We start from the raw sequence: 16,552 nt of genomic DNA on the forward strand, positions 1-16,552 counted from the left end.
AAATCTTGCTTTGTCTCATTTTTTCCTCTTGGGAACAGCTACATCGACATCATAATTGAAAGATGTTTAACAATTTTTAACAGCTTTAAATTTAAATATTTTAATTTCATGTTTTGGTTTCAAGGACTTGGCTTATTAAGAACAGACTTACTGGAAGGTCATGGGGGATTAGCTTTTTAAAACAACAATTTTTAAAATTCTTCTGAGTATTGCAAATTCTGCAAGAGAAAGCATCATATTATCACAGGAAAATCAGTCTTGGCTTTTACATGGCTTTCATACCTTTGCAGATCCTATAAAGAATAGCTACTTCACACTGTAAATGTATGTCATTGAATTTTTTAGCTCACTGCCTTTTCATTGTTGTATCATTTTAGAAAGTCAAAAGAATTATAGTTTCATATTACTATGTAAAACTGAACATGTATGTGTGATGGCAAACATATATTTAGGGATCTGAGATCTGAACAGATCTCTCTGAAGAGACTGATAATACATCTCATTGAGAAAGGAAAAGATTTATAATTCATGTATGTTTATTAATTATTACATTTAACTGCTTAATGCCAGCTTTATGAAACAAATTGCATTTATACCATCCTGATAGCTACTTAATTGTGCATGAATAATGAAGGCATAAAATCTTCAAGCAAAGCTGTGACTTCAGAATTGAATTATGAGTTGAAGTCTTTTTTCAATATCAGAGGCTTAGTTTTGAGTAATGGTGAATATTCTGCTCAAATGGTCTTAGAGAACATCAGGGGTCTCACTGTGGAAAGTTCTGAGACTATTTTTCAAAAGCTGACTGACAGCACCTGCAAAAAAGGCAAAATTTACCTTTTTTTCCTTGCAAATTTCATTTGCGTAGTGCTCCACAATGCAATGGAACAGATTGGAAATGGAGCTACAAGAAGCAGTAGTTCTAGGAAACGTAAGGAATTCTGTATGTATATATGTATGAGTCTGTGCACATTTTTAGCTAAAGGTTTACAGTATAAGAATGCCAAATAGTGCCTTCAGACAAACTGGTTGGAAGGAACGGGTTTAGGAGCACGTTGGAGGCTCGCAAGTACACGTCCGCAGTGCCATCTGGTGTCAGTGATCCCGCCCGTGCCTCCTCCGTGACGCAGCGCCTGTAACGGGTCGCACCCTAATTGGAGTGTGCTTCCCTTTGGTTCTTTCAGTTGGTAGGAGCCTACCAATAGGTCTTATGAACAAAGAAACGTCACTGGAACAGTGTTTTGCTTTCAATCGTTTCAGGAACTCTATCTGTAAAACAAGAATGTTGTAATGACTGTGTGTGAACACAACGTAAGAAATGCAAGTGTTTTCCTCTGAGCAGTGGCCATACCGGGCTCTTCTCTTTCTGTACAGCCGCATTAGTAATGACAGTCCTGTGTTCCTCCAGCCTCACCTGCACAATTCCCTCAATTTCTATTCCTAATCCGTCATGGTAACGACCTAATGAAAACTGCCTGGGGAAAAACTAATGTAATATAACCAGCAAACATAGTTGTAAGTCCACTTCCTCACACTTGGGGACTTCAGTCAGGCTGCTCAAATGAGGGAACTGTGTAATGCCACAGCCCAATCAGCAAACACGGCACATACAGTCATCCTGTGACTGAAAAGACACTTACTTATTCCAAATTTTCCAAAGAAAAACTTCAAAGTGTGCAACTCTAGTGCATCTCTGCTACCCCTGGAGCTGCCCGTAGTTGCAAGCGCTCCAGACTACTTGAATCATAGAATCATAGAATCAATCATAGAATTGTTAAGGTTGGAAAAGACCCATAAGATCATCAAGTCCAACCATTAACCTATCACTGCCAAGTCCACCATTAAACCATGTCCTCAAGCACCACGTCTACCCTTCTTTTAAATACCTCCAGGGATGGAGACTCAACCACTTCCCTGGGCAGCCTGTTCCAATGCCTGACTACCCTTTTGGTGAAGAAGTTTTTCCTAATATCCAGCCTAAACCTCCCCTCGCGCAGCTTGAGGGTATCTCCTCTCGCTTCACTAACCTGGTCTCCTTCTATGACAAGGTGACCTGCTTAGTGGATGGGGGAAGGCTGTGGATGTTGTCTACTTGGACTTTAGTAAGGCCTTTGACACTGTCTCCCACAGCATTCTCCTGGAGAAACTGGCTGCTCACAGCTTGGATAAGTGCACTCTGCGCTGGGTTAAAAACTGGCTGGATGGCCGAGCCCACAGAGTGGTGGTGAATGGAGTCAAATCCAGTTGGTGGCTGGTCACGAGTGGTGTTCCCCAGGGCTCAGTGTTGGGGCCGGTCCTATTCAACATCTTCATTGATGATCTGGATGAGGGGATTGAGTGCACCCGCAGTAAGTTTGCAGATGACACCAAGCTGGGTGGAAGTGTCGATCTGAATCTTCAATAGTCAGGCTAGTTCACACTACTCTCTGAGAGGTGTCAGTATTTAATCCATCCAGTGATCCTCTGATAAGTTTTTAAAAGAGTGTATTGCTTTGAAAATCAGTAGTTATGCTGGGAGAAAAAAAGAAAAATAAAAAAAAAGAAACAAAATTAAACCCAAACTGTATGTGTAACATGGACTTTTCTAAAACAGGGGCAATCTTTCATTTCCACAGCAGCCTGCTGGAATCCACAGACACGCAGCAACCGCTGTGCTGTCACGGGGGAGGGGGGGAGGGGGGGCAAGACTTTAGAGATTCATGGCCCTGACAGCTCTTTCCTGATGTTTATTTTCATTAGATATTAAGGAAAAGGAAATTGTTGCCATAACTAAAAAATAGCTACATTGGGCTTTTTCAGCTTCTGGATAATCAATCTGCTGAAATTCAGATCATCCTCAAATAAATAGGGACAGAAATACATATTGTTATTAATTCTTTTTTTTTTTTTTCCTTAGTGCAACATGTAAGTTGTTCTTATTCTCAACATAGTGATTTTAAAATCAGTGCCCATTTACTGCAGTTCATCTTGAATCTAGATGGACAAAACCTTGCAGTTAAATGTTTGCATTACTAATACTTGATGCATTTGCCTCCCTGTTCTCTAGCATCTAATGGACTCATATTTTATACTGTTAGATATATTTAATCAGTTTAGCAAAGCAAATGTAGATTGAATTTTGCACTTGGAAGATTTTTTGTTATTAGTCCAGAAAATTTCCTATATGACATGACAAATCTTTTATGGAACTCTTAATTGGGCCTACTTTATGTCAGTTTAGATGTTCAGCCCTTTCAGAAATGAAGGTATATAAATGTAGAGTTTAACCACTCCACATGCAGTGCTCTTTACTACTTCACATAGGCTAGTTTTAAATTCTCCATTTGTACATTACTTCAATATATTAAATTTGATAGACAGACAATGTTATGGACAATAGCCAAAATACATTCGCACTTAAACAAGTGAGAACATAAATCATGAGTTTATAATCTACTTTTTATTTAAGAACCCCTCAGAGTTTGAGCAGTCTGATTTGGAGTCTGTTTCTTTAGTTTGTAGCCAGATCTTGTGCAAACACTTGTAGTCCTGCACAGGCTAATGCTTATGATTTGGTACCCAGGAACAGCATACAACTTGCTATAAATAGTAATGTGACTAAACTGAATATGTAACATTGTGATATGACTAGACAGTCCTCTTTCTTGATCTTGAATTGAACTACTGAGTGGCTTTCTGATCCTCTATAACACCTTTCTTTGTCTGATTCATCTAATTGGGGCAGTAAGGACTTTCCAATACTCTGCTTAGATGTGTCTGGTCTAAGGTAGACACCCACCTTTCTTCTTCTGGAGAAAATGACACCTCCAGTGAGAGTCTTTCCATCCTAATACAGAGATCTAAGGCTAAGGGATGCTGCACAGTCTTGCTACTGCCTTCTCACTGCAGGGAAGGTACCTCATTTGTGCCTGGCAGTTCTGGTACCCAGACTTCTCTTATTGGCAATGATACTGAATCATGCAATAGCTTCTTCTTTGCCTGTTGGCCTGAGCTGTCTTTGGAAGGAGACACGGATACACAGGGAAAAAGTGCACAACATCGTCTTCTCTTGACATCAAGTTGGGATCTGACAGTTATACAGGGAAAACTGAACTGCTAATGCACTCCTGCCACAGTGATATCATAATTCCAGCCTAAAATGGGTAGGATAAAGTACATTTTTTTCTTTATTGACAAAAAAAAAACCCAAGAAAGCTTAAATTATAGTTAAGATTGTATGTTAAACTTGAAGATTACCATGATTAAATTAAATTAAGTCTACCTTAAAGGGTACAGTCTATGCATGTTTGAAGGGATTTGATACATCTGAAGGTAAGTTGTTTTGCTATCATGTTTATCAGATGTGCAGTTCTTGTAACACCGGTTTTCTTTCATAGGTGACACTACTGTATGCCTTTCTTCACATGAGACAAAACTTGAAATATTTTGATAAAATGAGATGCTTGCGGAAACGATCAGCAGTGTCGTTCTTAGGAGTCCTTGTCGTTTGCTTGCTGTTCATGAACTTGTACATTGAAGATGGTTATGTTTTGGTAAGTTTCTTAGATGGAAGAAATTATCCTGGAAAGACAGAACAAGACACATCCCTAGTTAAGCAATAAAGTTTATAATTCCTGCTATTTCCTGTGTTAGTGTACTATTAACAATGAACTATCCTCAAAATATGCCCTTTATGATGAAGCCATCTTATCAATATATACTGCATACAGAGTGTGTCAGTAAGATCCTAACACTCCTTTTCACGGAAGTAAAATATGTCATTGTTTATTGGAAGTATAGGAGAAAATGAATGTAACAAAACATGGAGACATCTCCATCAGGTATCTTACTTTGAGTTAAAACATCCCCTGTATTTTCCATACTTCTGGATTTCCCTCAATTTTAATGTTGAAAATCATCTAAATCTGAAATATTCATGGGAGCTTTTTCAATCCACACTGAAAATCTCACCTGTGACTACTGTATTAAACAATATTCTAGAAGTACAATTATAGAAGACAACTTTCACTGATTCCATGTATTTCAAGCTCCTTGCATGAATAATTTCTTTTTAGTGCTTTTGTTCTGTGTTTTTCTCACTTCCTGTATCCCAGATTTGAGTCTGGCAGGTTCAGTGCTACAGCATTAACAATTAGACATAAATGATACCAAGTGTAAGTTTATGATCGTAAAAAAGATTTATTGAAAGATCTGTGTTAGGAATTTCAACAAGTACGCTACTGACAATGTAACATAACTCTACAATTTATATGTAACCTATGGGTGTCTCAGTGCTGAATGCCAAGTAAGCTCTGAAGACTTGATTAATGGATTGAATTTCCAGTTCCTCTGAGGTTGGACTGGGCCCAGTAAAATAACATGGTAGTTTAACAAGTGGAACTTGCAAATAATAAAATGACTATACTGAACATGTAACATTGTGATATAATTAGACAGTCCTCTTTCTTGAACTTGAATTGAACTACTGAGCAGCTTTCCGATCCTCTATGCCACCCTTCTTTGTCTGATTCATATAATTGGGACAGTATGGCCTTTCCAATATTCTGAAAGGTGAAGTCCAATCTCAGTTGGATCTGAAAAGCAACATCATAGTTTCAAAAACATGCAACGCATAAATAGCAAAATCCTTACATTAATTTATCAAAACCATAGACAACTTGCTAATAATTTTAAGGTAAAATATTATACTTATTACTTAAAAATATTGTAAATATTATTAAGACTATCCTACAACTTTTTAAACTATTGAAAAGATAACCCATGCTTCTAGCATGTTACTCCACTACAGACATATTGCTTTCTCTAACAGTACTTGCACTAAGGTTTTGCACTATATTTTATTTATTCATCATTTCTTGGTTGTGATTAAATTTGACCTGGCTTATCACATAATTTTTTTTTTTCCCCAGTGGTATTTTCCCTGATGCTTCTTCTCCTTTCACTAATTGCTTCAAAGTCCCACAGATGTTTCTGAAAGTACTTTTCTTATCACTGCTAATGTTGTTCCTCTTGGTTTGTTTTTGAAATCTTTTCCTGTCCTATTTGCCAGCTCCCCAGATAGCTCCATGTCTTATTCTTAATTTGCTCTTTTTTCCCCCTTTTTTAGTAATCCACTCTCTTTCATTGCTTCTCTCATCACAGTTCTGGCATGTTTGCATTCATGTAGCTCCCAGCCAAGTCTCTTGCCAAGTCTCCTGACAGTTCTCCCAGATCTCTTGATACCTTTATGGTCCATCAAGCATTTTTCAAATGTGTTAGGCTGTTGACTTTTTAGTTTATTTATTTATTTTTATTTTCAACTTTCCTGACCATGTCTGACAGCTCCGTTAACTTGTCTGGTGTGTTTTCTCTGCTGAGGTAAACGATAAGCAGTTTCAGTGTTGGTGGTGAGGAGAGAGACACTGGGGAATAGCTTTCAAGAACAGCAGGCTAAACAGCCCCTCTCAGGGAACAGGAATCTGAAAGTTCTCAGAGTCCCAAAGGCCCTCCGACTTTCTAATTGTAGTGATTCTCCTGCTGGAATATCTCCTGAAGGTAACTGAGAGAGGAAGGGTGCAAGTGACCCCAAGTTTCTCTTCCCAGTCTCAGAGAAAAGGCTGTGCAAGGGGATGCAGGGCTGGCACCTCTTTCACCAGATGTAGGACTAGATGAATGGCCTTTTTCAGCAAGCTAGAATGACAAAGTGAGATTCATTGTGGCAAATCTTAAGAAGGGAGAGGAGAACTTTCCCTTTTTGCTCAGAAAATGTTGTATGGCCGAAGAATCCCTTCACTGCTTTCTGCACAGCATTTGCTCTGGAAATGGAAAGTAAGGGCCCACATGAGAAAATTGTTTAAGTACGTTTAATGGGGGTATACAGTGCTGATGCATGTGTGTCAGCAGAGCAGTTTAAGATGCTTCTTCTGCAGCATGTGTACAACATCTGATCAAACATTTTGAAGATGTACTGAATTAATATAACCTAGATCACCATATCTGTATGATTTGCAGTGATTTTTTTATACATAATCTGAGTTGTAAGTGAACTGTAAGTGAAGCATGCCTTCTGCACTCTTCTAATCATTATTTTGGACACTATGAAAACAATAGTATTGTAGCTGACACAGCATCCTTAGCGGAGCAGAGTATCTCTATAAAGAATGGAGAACTTCTCGCACTTCTTCCTGTGGCACCCACAGGAACCTTCCAAGCTCCAGCAAACACTGGAATGTAAGTGAGAGGTTAGTTAACAGGCAAAAGCCAGAACCATCATAGAAAAAATTAGAGAAGACAGCTAAAGAGAGCTAATCAAGCTCTTCAGCTTCACTGACCTCTGCATAGTAGTCAGAGGTAGAAGAACCAGATTTAAAATTTTTGGAAAAATCCATATTTCAGTTTTGATTTTCTTTCAACAAAGGAATGAAAACAACAACAATTAACAAAAAGATTGTTAGCCACAAAAGGCATTTCTTAAAGAGAAAAAAAAAAAAAAAGGAAAATTTTTGTGGTCATTTTAAATATTTTTCTTGTTAAAATCAAAACATTTGGTCCTGACATTCTCTATTTCTAAACATTTTGAAACTTTTTATGTAGAAAAACCTCAGCAGAACGGGTTTCCATTCCGAAACCTTCTTATGAAACAAAGAATTTTGGTGCTCCATTCTGGAACTAATGACACATGATGTTCTGGCATTAAAGAAAGACTGGTTTTAAAAAAAGAAAGTTTTTGGACCAGCCCTTTTTTTTTTTTTTCATTTGACAGGTTTCATGGAAAATCTCCTGCAGTTTTGGTGCATTCTCTTCCTAGAACATTGAGTTACATTTTAATCTGGAATCTGATCAACATAAACCTTCCTCTCATAACTTATAAGCAAATGCAAAGTAGCATAGCAGCACTAGAAAGAAATTACTGGAGAGACACTGCAGATCAAGAGAGCGTAACAGTGCAGGTAGATGCCCCTGGATGTCCACCAAAGATCTTTACTAAGCTCAGAAGCGGATTATTTACTACTTCTATGAAAGAAAAATAATGAACTTAAAATGAACCTAGGATCGAATTACAGAAATATTTCTTTGTGCTATAAAATATATCAGTGACACATTTTTGAATATTTATATCATTAAATATGAGTGCTGTTTCTGTGGTTGTTGTTGTCAACGGCAAGTTGAACATGAGCCAACAGTGTGCCCTGGCAGCCAAGAGGGCCAACCGTGTCCTGGGGTGTATCAAGCACTGTATTGCTAGCCAGTCGAGGGAGGTGATTGCCCCGCTCTACTCTGCACTGGTGCAGCCTCATCGAGTACTGTGTGCAGTTTTGGGCACCACAGTACAAAAAGGATACAAAGCTACTAGAGAGTATCCAGAGGAGAGCCACAAAGATGATGAAGGGTTTAGAGGGGAAGCCGTGCGAGAAGCAGCTGAAGTCACTGGCCTGGAGAAGAGGAGACTGAGGGGAGACCTCATCACGGTCTACAGCTTCCTCACAAGGGAAGGAGGAGGGACAGGCGCTGATCTCTTCTCCCTGAAGACCAATGATAGGACCCAGGGGAATGGCAGGAAGATATGCCAGGGGAGGTTTAGGTTGGACATTAGGAAAAGGTTCTTCACCCAGAGGGTGGTGAAGCACTGGAACAGGCTCCCCCGGGAGGTAGTCATGGCACCAAGCTTGACAACATTTAAGAAGCATTTGGACAATGCCCTCAGACATATGGTGCGAATTTTGGGGTTGTCCTATGCAGGAACAGGAGTTGGACTCGATCCTTGTGAGTCCCTTCCAACTCAGGACATTCTGTGATTCTATGATTGTTAGCAGCAGTACTATCACTGCACAATGCTCCCATTTAATGACAGATCAGGAAGTTTTTAGTGCGTTAACATACTGTATACATCAGAAGAAATGAATTCATTCATACACTGGCCTGTCATCAGACTAGAATCAAGCAGTGTAAATTAGATAAGAATTCCTACCTTTAAATTCAGTCTCGTGACACTACAACCTGTTAAATATTTTCCCTTTTCTTAAGGACTGAGGAACAGATTTTCCCTGAGACCCAACGTACCTTATGAATAGCACACCACTGATGAAGTCGCTCCTTCACTTGTGTGACTTTACTATGGCTCAAGAAGCGTCTTGGAAGAAAAAGACAGGAGAAGGAGGCAGGAAGCAGAGGCATAATGATAAATTTGCCTTTTCTCTATACCATCAGTGTTCACCAAATCCAGAGAAGGCTTTGGCTGTCTGGATGATCATATGCATTTCTGCTTATCACTAATCTGAGCTGGACCTACTCAGAAAAGTGGCAAAATGAGCCAGATGCCAGGATCTAGTTTTGTCTTTCCTTTGCAACAGTTTTGGTGTTTTTTTTTTAATCACTGAAAATGTTTTCAGAACATCCCCCCTACTTCACCATCTATGAAAATTATCTCATCTGTTGCTGACTGATGCTTTCTTATCCCTATTTTGAATACCGCAGCATTTTTTGGTAATAATTTAGTGTTTGCAACCTTTCCAGAGTTTTTGTCGAAAATATTTTTTCTTCTTTTCCTGTTACCGTAATCTGAAGGGTTATGGTAGATTTTCTGTAGCCAAAAATGCATGATATTCAGTAATGGGTTTTTAAAAAAATGAGGTGACATCTACATGCTTTCACGAAACCTGACACTGAAAAATGTTATTCTTGGAAACCTGCCTGTCTGTGTTTCCTCTCTGGCTGGCATTCACAAATGTGTTTCTGTCTGTCTCTCTCCCTCTCCTATTCTTTTTGTTTTCTCACTAATAGGAAGGGGACAAGCAATTAATCAGAGAAACAGCCACGCACCAGCTCAACCCAGAGCGCTATGTTCACACTTTTAAAGATTTGTCTAATTTCTCAGGATCTATAAACATTTCCTATCGCTACCTAGCTGGCACGCCTTTGCCAAGGAAAAGTAAGTAACTGCAATCTGAATGTTATGAAATGAGGTAATTTAAAAATGGGTGAAATCCATATAGTCTCTGTGGTATTTCTAGGCAAGAGGGTCTGAGTTAAGCAGTGACAATCTCGGAGAGTTCGTGGGACAGCTATCTCTCCCTGCATAGGCAGTGCCTGGCCAGCTGCCAGTTCAGCCCTAGCAGTGACTGACCCACAGCCTGGTTACCTTCTGAGCAAATGCCTGATTTATAGTTGTCCTGCAGGCAGCCCCTGGATGGTCTGTGTGAGCATATTTTTGTGGATCTCCCCCCAGGCCAGAGGGAGATGATTCAGGAAGCAGGAGCAAGACACGTGCTGGTGGTGCTCTGTAACCACCCTCTGAGGGTGCACAGCCTCTGTATAACCAGTAACTCCAATCTAAAGTATGCTTGGGATCACATAGATACACCCTTCAGGTCCCCTGTTCTGCCAGTACAGCAGCTGTGAATGGATCTCCTTGTTCCTTTAGCTGTGATAACGAGGGAGGAGAATTGTGCTATTATGGGGATAGTAAAGGAGGATTCTTCTCGCAGCAATCTGCAGAGGGACTATCTGGTTATTCTGACTTCAGGCATAGTTCAAGACTTTCATCTCAAAGTGAAATATGGCCTTACCTAGCTTTTAGATAGGTGTCCTTTGGTTCCAAATCAATCATTTCACAAACATAAACAAGGCTCAGAAGTCCAAGCACAGATGGTAAAATAAAATCATCTGTGAGTTGTTGATCTTCATAGAAAGCTATAAAGTAAAGTTTGTTCAAATTAGATTTGAGAAATATGGGGCTGTGAATGGCTTCTGGGGGTTGTACTCCACTGTACAACTGCATTTTGAACAGACAAGTCTCAAGGGAAACTCTGAATCACTTTATCTTTTATAAACCATAATATTTTAATAAAGTTGGGGTAGGTTCAACTAAAGTATGCCCTGTCAATTACAAAGTCTTTACAATTTTTATATCAGAAGTTAGAAAAATAGAGACATATTAGCAAATATCTGAAAAAAAATATGTGGACTGCTGGTAAAATGCAATGGCAGTGACTCCAAAACAGCAGAGATGAAAATTCTTCCCTTATAATTAAGATGCATCTCCCCCTAGAAAGATATAACAGCATTAAAAATTATTTATACAAACACAGGTATGCAGTAGTAAGTTCTCTTCTCCTTTGGAATAATATCTAAAGGTGTTCCCTGTAAAATGCTCAATGAGTCCTGAAAGAGGGTTAGAAGAAGAACTATTAGCAAGGAAAAAATGGAAAAATTCAGTTAAAAATGAACACACAGAAAGAAATTATCCATGCAGCATTCATAAAACTGTAACGTTATGCATAAGTGTAACTAGTCTTGTAGAGTGCTTAAAATGATAAAAGTTTGGCAATTAATCTATAGCTCACGTTTTTGTGCTGTATTTCGTAGTTACTTGATTTAAAAATATTGTGTGAATCTTATCTTATAATCCCCTTTCTTTTAGCAGATTTTACAGCCTTATCCTTGTCTATGTGGTTTCCTCTACCAGGCATATATGTGCACATTGCTTTGGCTTTTGTCCACTACATGCCATTCCTTGCAGTTATCAAGTGAATGTTTAATGCAATAGCCTCCATATGTCTATTTGCTTGCAATACGACTCTTCTTTCATGAAAAGGCAATAGACATCCTTTGTTGCATGCAGCTTAATAAGTTCACATACCAAATTTCTCAGGCTTCACCATTCAAAAGGTTTATTTAATATGAGCACAACTCTGGAGGATAGCTTTGTGGTGAAATGGTTTCCAACGTCAGATAATCAGGTTTTGTTTGAATTGTCTTTTGTACAGGGTATCTTACAATTGGGCTATCCTCTGTGAAAAGGAAAAAGGGAAACTACTTGCTTGAGACCATCAAGTCCATATTTGAGCAGTCAAGTTATGAGGAACTCAAAGAAATCGCAGTGGTAGTGCAGCTGGCAGATTTTGACTCAGCCTGGTGTGACGGGATGGTCCAGGATATTTCACAGAAATTTGCACATCACATAATTGCAGGCAGATTAATAGTTATTCACGTCCCTGAGGAGTATTATCCTGTACTGGATGGCCTCAAGAGAAATTACAATGACCCAGAGGACCGTGTGAAGTTTCGATCCAAACAAAATGTAGATTATGCTTTCCTTCTTAACTTTTGTGCTAATCTTTCTGATTATTATGTGATGCTAGAAGATGACGTTCGCTGCTCAAAGAACTTTTTGACTGCTGTTAAGAAAGTAATTACCTCACGAGAAGGATCCTACTGGGTGACTTTGGAATTCTCCAAACTGGGTTACATTGGAAAGCTTTACCATTCCCATGACCTCCCACGCCTGGCCCATTTTTTGTTGATGTTTTACCAAGAAATGCCTTGCGATTGGCTGCTCATCCACTTTCGTGGGCTGTTAGCTCAAAAGGAAGTGATACGTTTTAAGCCATCTCTGTTCCAGCACATGGGATACTACTCATCTTACAAAGGAGCTGAAAACAAGCTAAAGGATGATGATTTTGAAGAGGAATCATTTGATATCCCTGACAACCCACCTGCAAACTTGCACACCAACATGAATGTATTTGAAAACTATGAGGCAAGCAAGGCTTACAGCAGCATTGATGAGTACTTCTGGGGCAAAGCTCCTTCTACTGGAGACTTCTATGGGATTGTATTTGAAAAACCCATTAGAATCAGTAAAATTAAAGTTGTCACTGGAACTGAAGACCGGCAAAATGACATTTTGCATCACGGGGCCCTGGAAGTAGGAGAAAAGATTGTAGGGAGTAAAAAAGGGAGACAATGTACTACTTACTTGAGACTAGGGGAATTCAAAAACGGGAATTTTGAAATAACGGATGTAGAGCACAAAGTTCTGTTCGATATTAACTGCATGAGAATACTTGTTACCAAAAGTCAAAAAGAATGGCTGATCATTAGGAGCATTAGCGTCTGGACTTCACAAACACCAAATCAATAAAGCGAAGCCACCTGAGAAGGTAGAGTGCATACAATCAGCTGGGTCCCAACTGGTGCCATTCCCCAGAAAAACTGACTTATTTCCAACTCTTTACTAGAGACACAGAAAATCTGGGGAAATCACAACACAAGCAAAGCAATTTATTTTTTACTAGTTTGGCCAGGCAATATACAAACACTTATTTGTTGAAAATTTTGAATTTTATAGGAAATGCAAAGTTCTCAAACCACTCTTGAGATCTTGAACCCCTTTTTTATTATCATTTCTCTGTAAGAGAAATCCGCTGGACTAAACAGAACAAAACAAAACATCCTATAATTACCAAAATGTTTAAAGTTATGACCAGTAAGTTGTGAAAAGAAATTGGGTTGCACCTTCGCACATATAAATTTAAAATGTTATGGTAGTATGCATTTGTACAATAGTTGGTGATGTGTTTCTTTTAAAGGCAGTTGTGACAAGGAAATGTGTCCTGAAACTGGCAGTTTCATTCTGAGCACTGTAAGAAAATAGTGTTGCAACTTCTTTTCAAAAGGGAATGTATGTAAAATTATAAATCTGACATGACAACTATATAAAAAATAGATAATTGCATCTGTTATTCTGTCTCAACAAATATCCTTTGTTCTTTTTCCTGGGTCCTTTCACTGAAACGAGCACTACTTGGATTCTATATTACTTAGGGGACCAATTTACTCTCCTTATGCGAACAAAATGCCTCATAGTGAGCAAGCATTCTGCTTGAGTACAGATGTCGGTATCAAACCCAAGCACCTCAAGGGCAACACTGTTCTCTCAGACAGGCATCTTAACAGATATCAGCTCCAACATTTTCTGTTCCTTCACGATATACAGAACTCCCCATGAGAAATTTGCACATAGCGAATACTGCAGCATGCTTTCCAAGGACTGTTAAGCCTTCCATATCTGTATGTCCAGTCCATGTATGATACAAATGTGAAGTGTACCAGCATAATCAGTTGGAGGTGAATGTAATCACCAGTCTTTCCTGGATGATCTCTAGCCCACAGAGCAGATGCAAAATGAAGAATCTTGATTTAATGAAAAATTAATATGTTCTTATTTTTTCTTCAGTTTTCTAATCCTGACCATGTTAGTTTTTTAGACATCTTCCCACTGCCTCTGGTTATTCCCTGTAAGGTTTTTTTGCCTGGCTTTAGCCAATCAGCAGAAAAGTTCCCGCAGTCTTCATGACTTCAGTGTCAGCTCTGGGCTTTTAGTGCATCACACAGGGAGTCTGTATAGCTATATGATTTATACCAGATGCATACATTTGGATTAGCAGAATCTATGGGTTTTTTTCCTCTAAGAAATTCTCCATACTCTCTTAGTAGACACACTAAGAAATCCATGAGTATCAAGTGTGACACAGATGAACACTGTATTGTCGATCTCATGAATACTGTGGTTATCATCTAATTGCATGTAGGGGTTTTAGTTAAACCTGGAAGGCAAGGATTAAATTTCAAGAATGCTTGCACTGACCAAGAGTGAACTAACTACTGTACTCAGTACATCCAAACCTAACAAACATGGCTATTTCAGAACGGTAAATTATTAAAAAATCTACACAAAACAGCAATGCAATTGCTTTTCCTGGTTCATAAATCCTGGTAAATTCAGGTCCAGGTTTGGTAAATCTCCCTATACAGAGTTAAGGTACATTTTAAACTAAATCTTCTGATATATGCTTCTACATAATTCAGAAAAGCATCCTCTTCTCAAAGAAAGTCTTTTCCTCTTTGTTCCTTTGTTCCTTAATACACACCTAAATCTCTATTCTTCAGATACATATCTTCAGTAAAATAAATTAAAAGCAGTGCACATGTTCAATCTGAAAAGGAAAATAACATCATTTTTTAAAATGAAAAATACGTGCTACTCTCATATGGTTATAAACACTTACGAAGGACTTGCTTTTTAACAGTGATTTCCCATGATTTTAAAATAATTAGTTGATAATTAGTCATTAGTCAACACCAATTTTTTAATGAACTGTCATTGTTCTATTTTTCTTTTCCTTGATCATTAACTATTAGTGCCAAAGCAAACATAACTAGGTTAACCAGGAACATTACCTTTACTTTTATTCAGAAATACAGTATGTCCAAAAAAATCTTCTAAATTAGAATGGAAAACATACTCAATTCCAAGGTTTAAAATGTTCTTCTAATCAAAACCATACATAATGTGAATGGCTAGTGCAAATTAAATGCTCTCAAGATAAGCCTGAAGTAATTTAAATGGTATATGTTTGAATTAAGAGCTGAACAAAACTGCTTTTGTTTTTAAAACAACAGTAGTAATGAGTCTCATCTTCGATATCATGGCTTAGCAGTGAGAACTCTCATCTGGCTGTTACCAGTCTGAGAGGGTGAAACCCACAAATGCCAATGTGAATGCCCTCAAAGGAAGCTTTCCTTGGGTGTGGATAGTGGTATGTGCTGGGAATGAGAGGCATGCACTACTCTTCCTGTTGAATTTGAGTTGATTTGGAAAAAGTAATTAAAGATACATTTATTCCAGGAGAGGCAAGAATGCAGTTCTGTTAGCTAGTGTTCTGAGTGCTCACCTTAGTGCATGGGTCCCAGCTCCTCCTTCACAGAATACATATTTTATCGATCTCATTCACGTGAAAATGGTTGCCAAATTTTTAGGAAACAAACAAAGAAAAGCCATAAAAATTATGATAACTGGTTTTCAGAAAAATTTCAGAAAGATGTATTTGAAGATATGTTTTTTTCTTCATATGCTAAGAAAAGTGAATGACTTCTGAAAGGGAAATACTTAATCAGAGGTGTATATGTTCACAAATACTTCCCAAAGTTTGGATTTTCTTTTTTTCACTGATGAAGCAAAAGATTAGCAGTGGCACAAAGCTCCATTCATTGGTGTATACAGTTGGTTCTGTTGGTGTGTATTTCTTGTGTTCATTTGTGGACTGAACATCATTATTTTCATACTGAAATGCCAATACTGAAAATATTACACTGTAGTCTGCACACTGATGGATCTATTCTTCACTAACATACATGTATCATTCCTATTGCCACTGTTTGGGATTCCTTATTGTATAATGTCCCTGGGCCTTTTTTTCTTTTCTGAACTAAAAGCCAGTTTGTCTTCTATCTTTCTTCACATATTATAATCCCCCTGACAAAAGGAATTCTTGGGAAGTAAAATACTGCTCACTGTGAATTAAAAGAGGAACTGAACCTTTAGTTTAATGCAGAATAAACAAACCCAGAAGACTGTAATTTTCAGGCAAAACAGTTTTAGCATATTTACTGTATGTACTATGATAAAGATAATTCACTAAGGTGCTATATGAATATGTTATTTTTAGGTCAGTGTTCTAACATGATGCTCTGTTTCACTCTCTGCTCAGTATTCTCTTGTGTTGGACACTAATGGTTTTGCTTTTACGAAGGGAAATTGGGAACTTGTTCATTATTGAATTATTAAAAGTTAAATAAACAGCAAACTATAACACCTTAGAAAATATTTCATCTTGGAAAACTATTAAAGGAAAAAGAACATGATTAACCATCTTAAAAACTGCAGATGCAATCAATCAGCTTTCATTGTGAAACATTTCAGAGATTCTGATGGAAATGATAGTTCTTACTA

At 38.1% G+C, this 16,552-nt stretch overlaps 1 protein-coding gene across 1 annotated transcript; it reads left to right on the plus strand.

Moving 5' to 3' along the window:
• Nucleotides 1-4,403: 4,403 nt before the first annotated feature.
• On the plus strand, nucleotides 4,404-12,901 carry MGAT4C (MGAT4 family member C; the record flags this gene model as incomplete). The annotated part of the gene is made up of 3 exons (XM_082311094.1): nucleotides 4,404-4,532; nucleotides 9,760-9,907; nucleotides 11,745-12,901. 3 exons carry the CDS (start codon nucleotides 4,404-4,406, stop codon nucleotides 12,899-12,901), a joined length of 1,434 nt encoding a protein of 477 aa, XP_082167220.1.
• Between the last annotated feature and the right edge of the window lie 3,651 nt (nucleotides 12,902-16,552).

The sequence above is a fragment of the Platalea leucorodia genome (assembly GCF_965183815.1).
Source record: "Platalea leucorodia genome assembly, chromosome: 4".
Taxonomy (NCBI): domain Eukaryota; kingdom Metazoa; phylum Chordata; class Aves; order Pelecaniformes; family Threskiornithidae; genus Platalea; species Platalea leucorodia.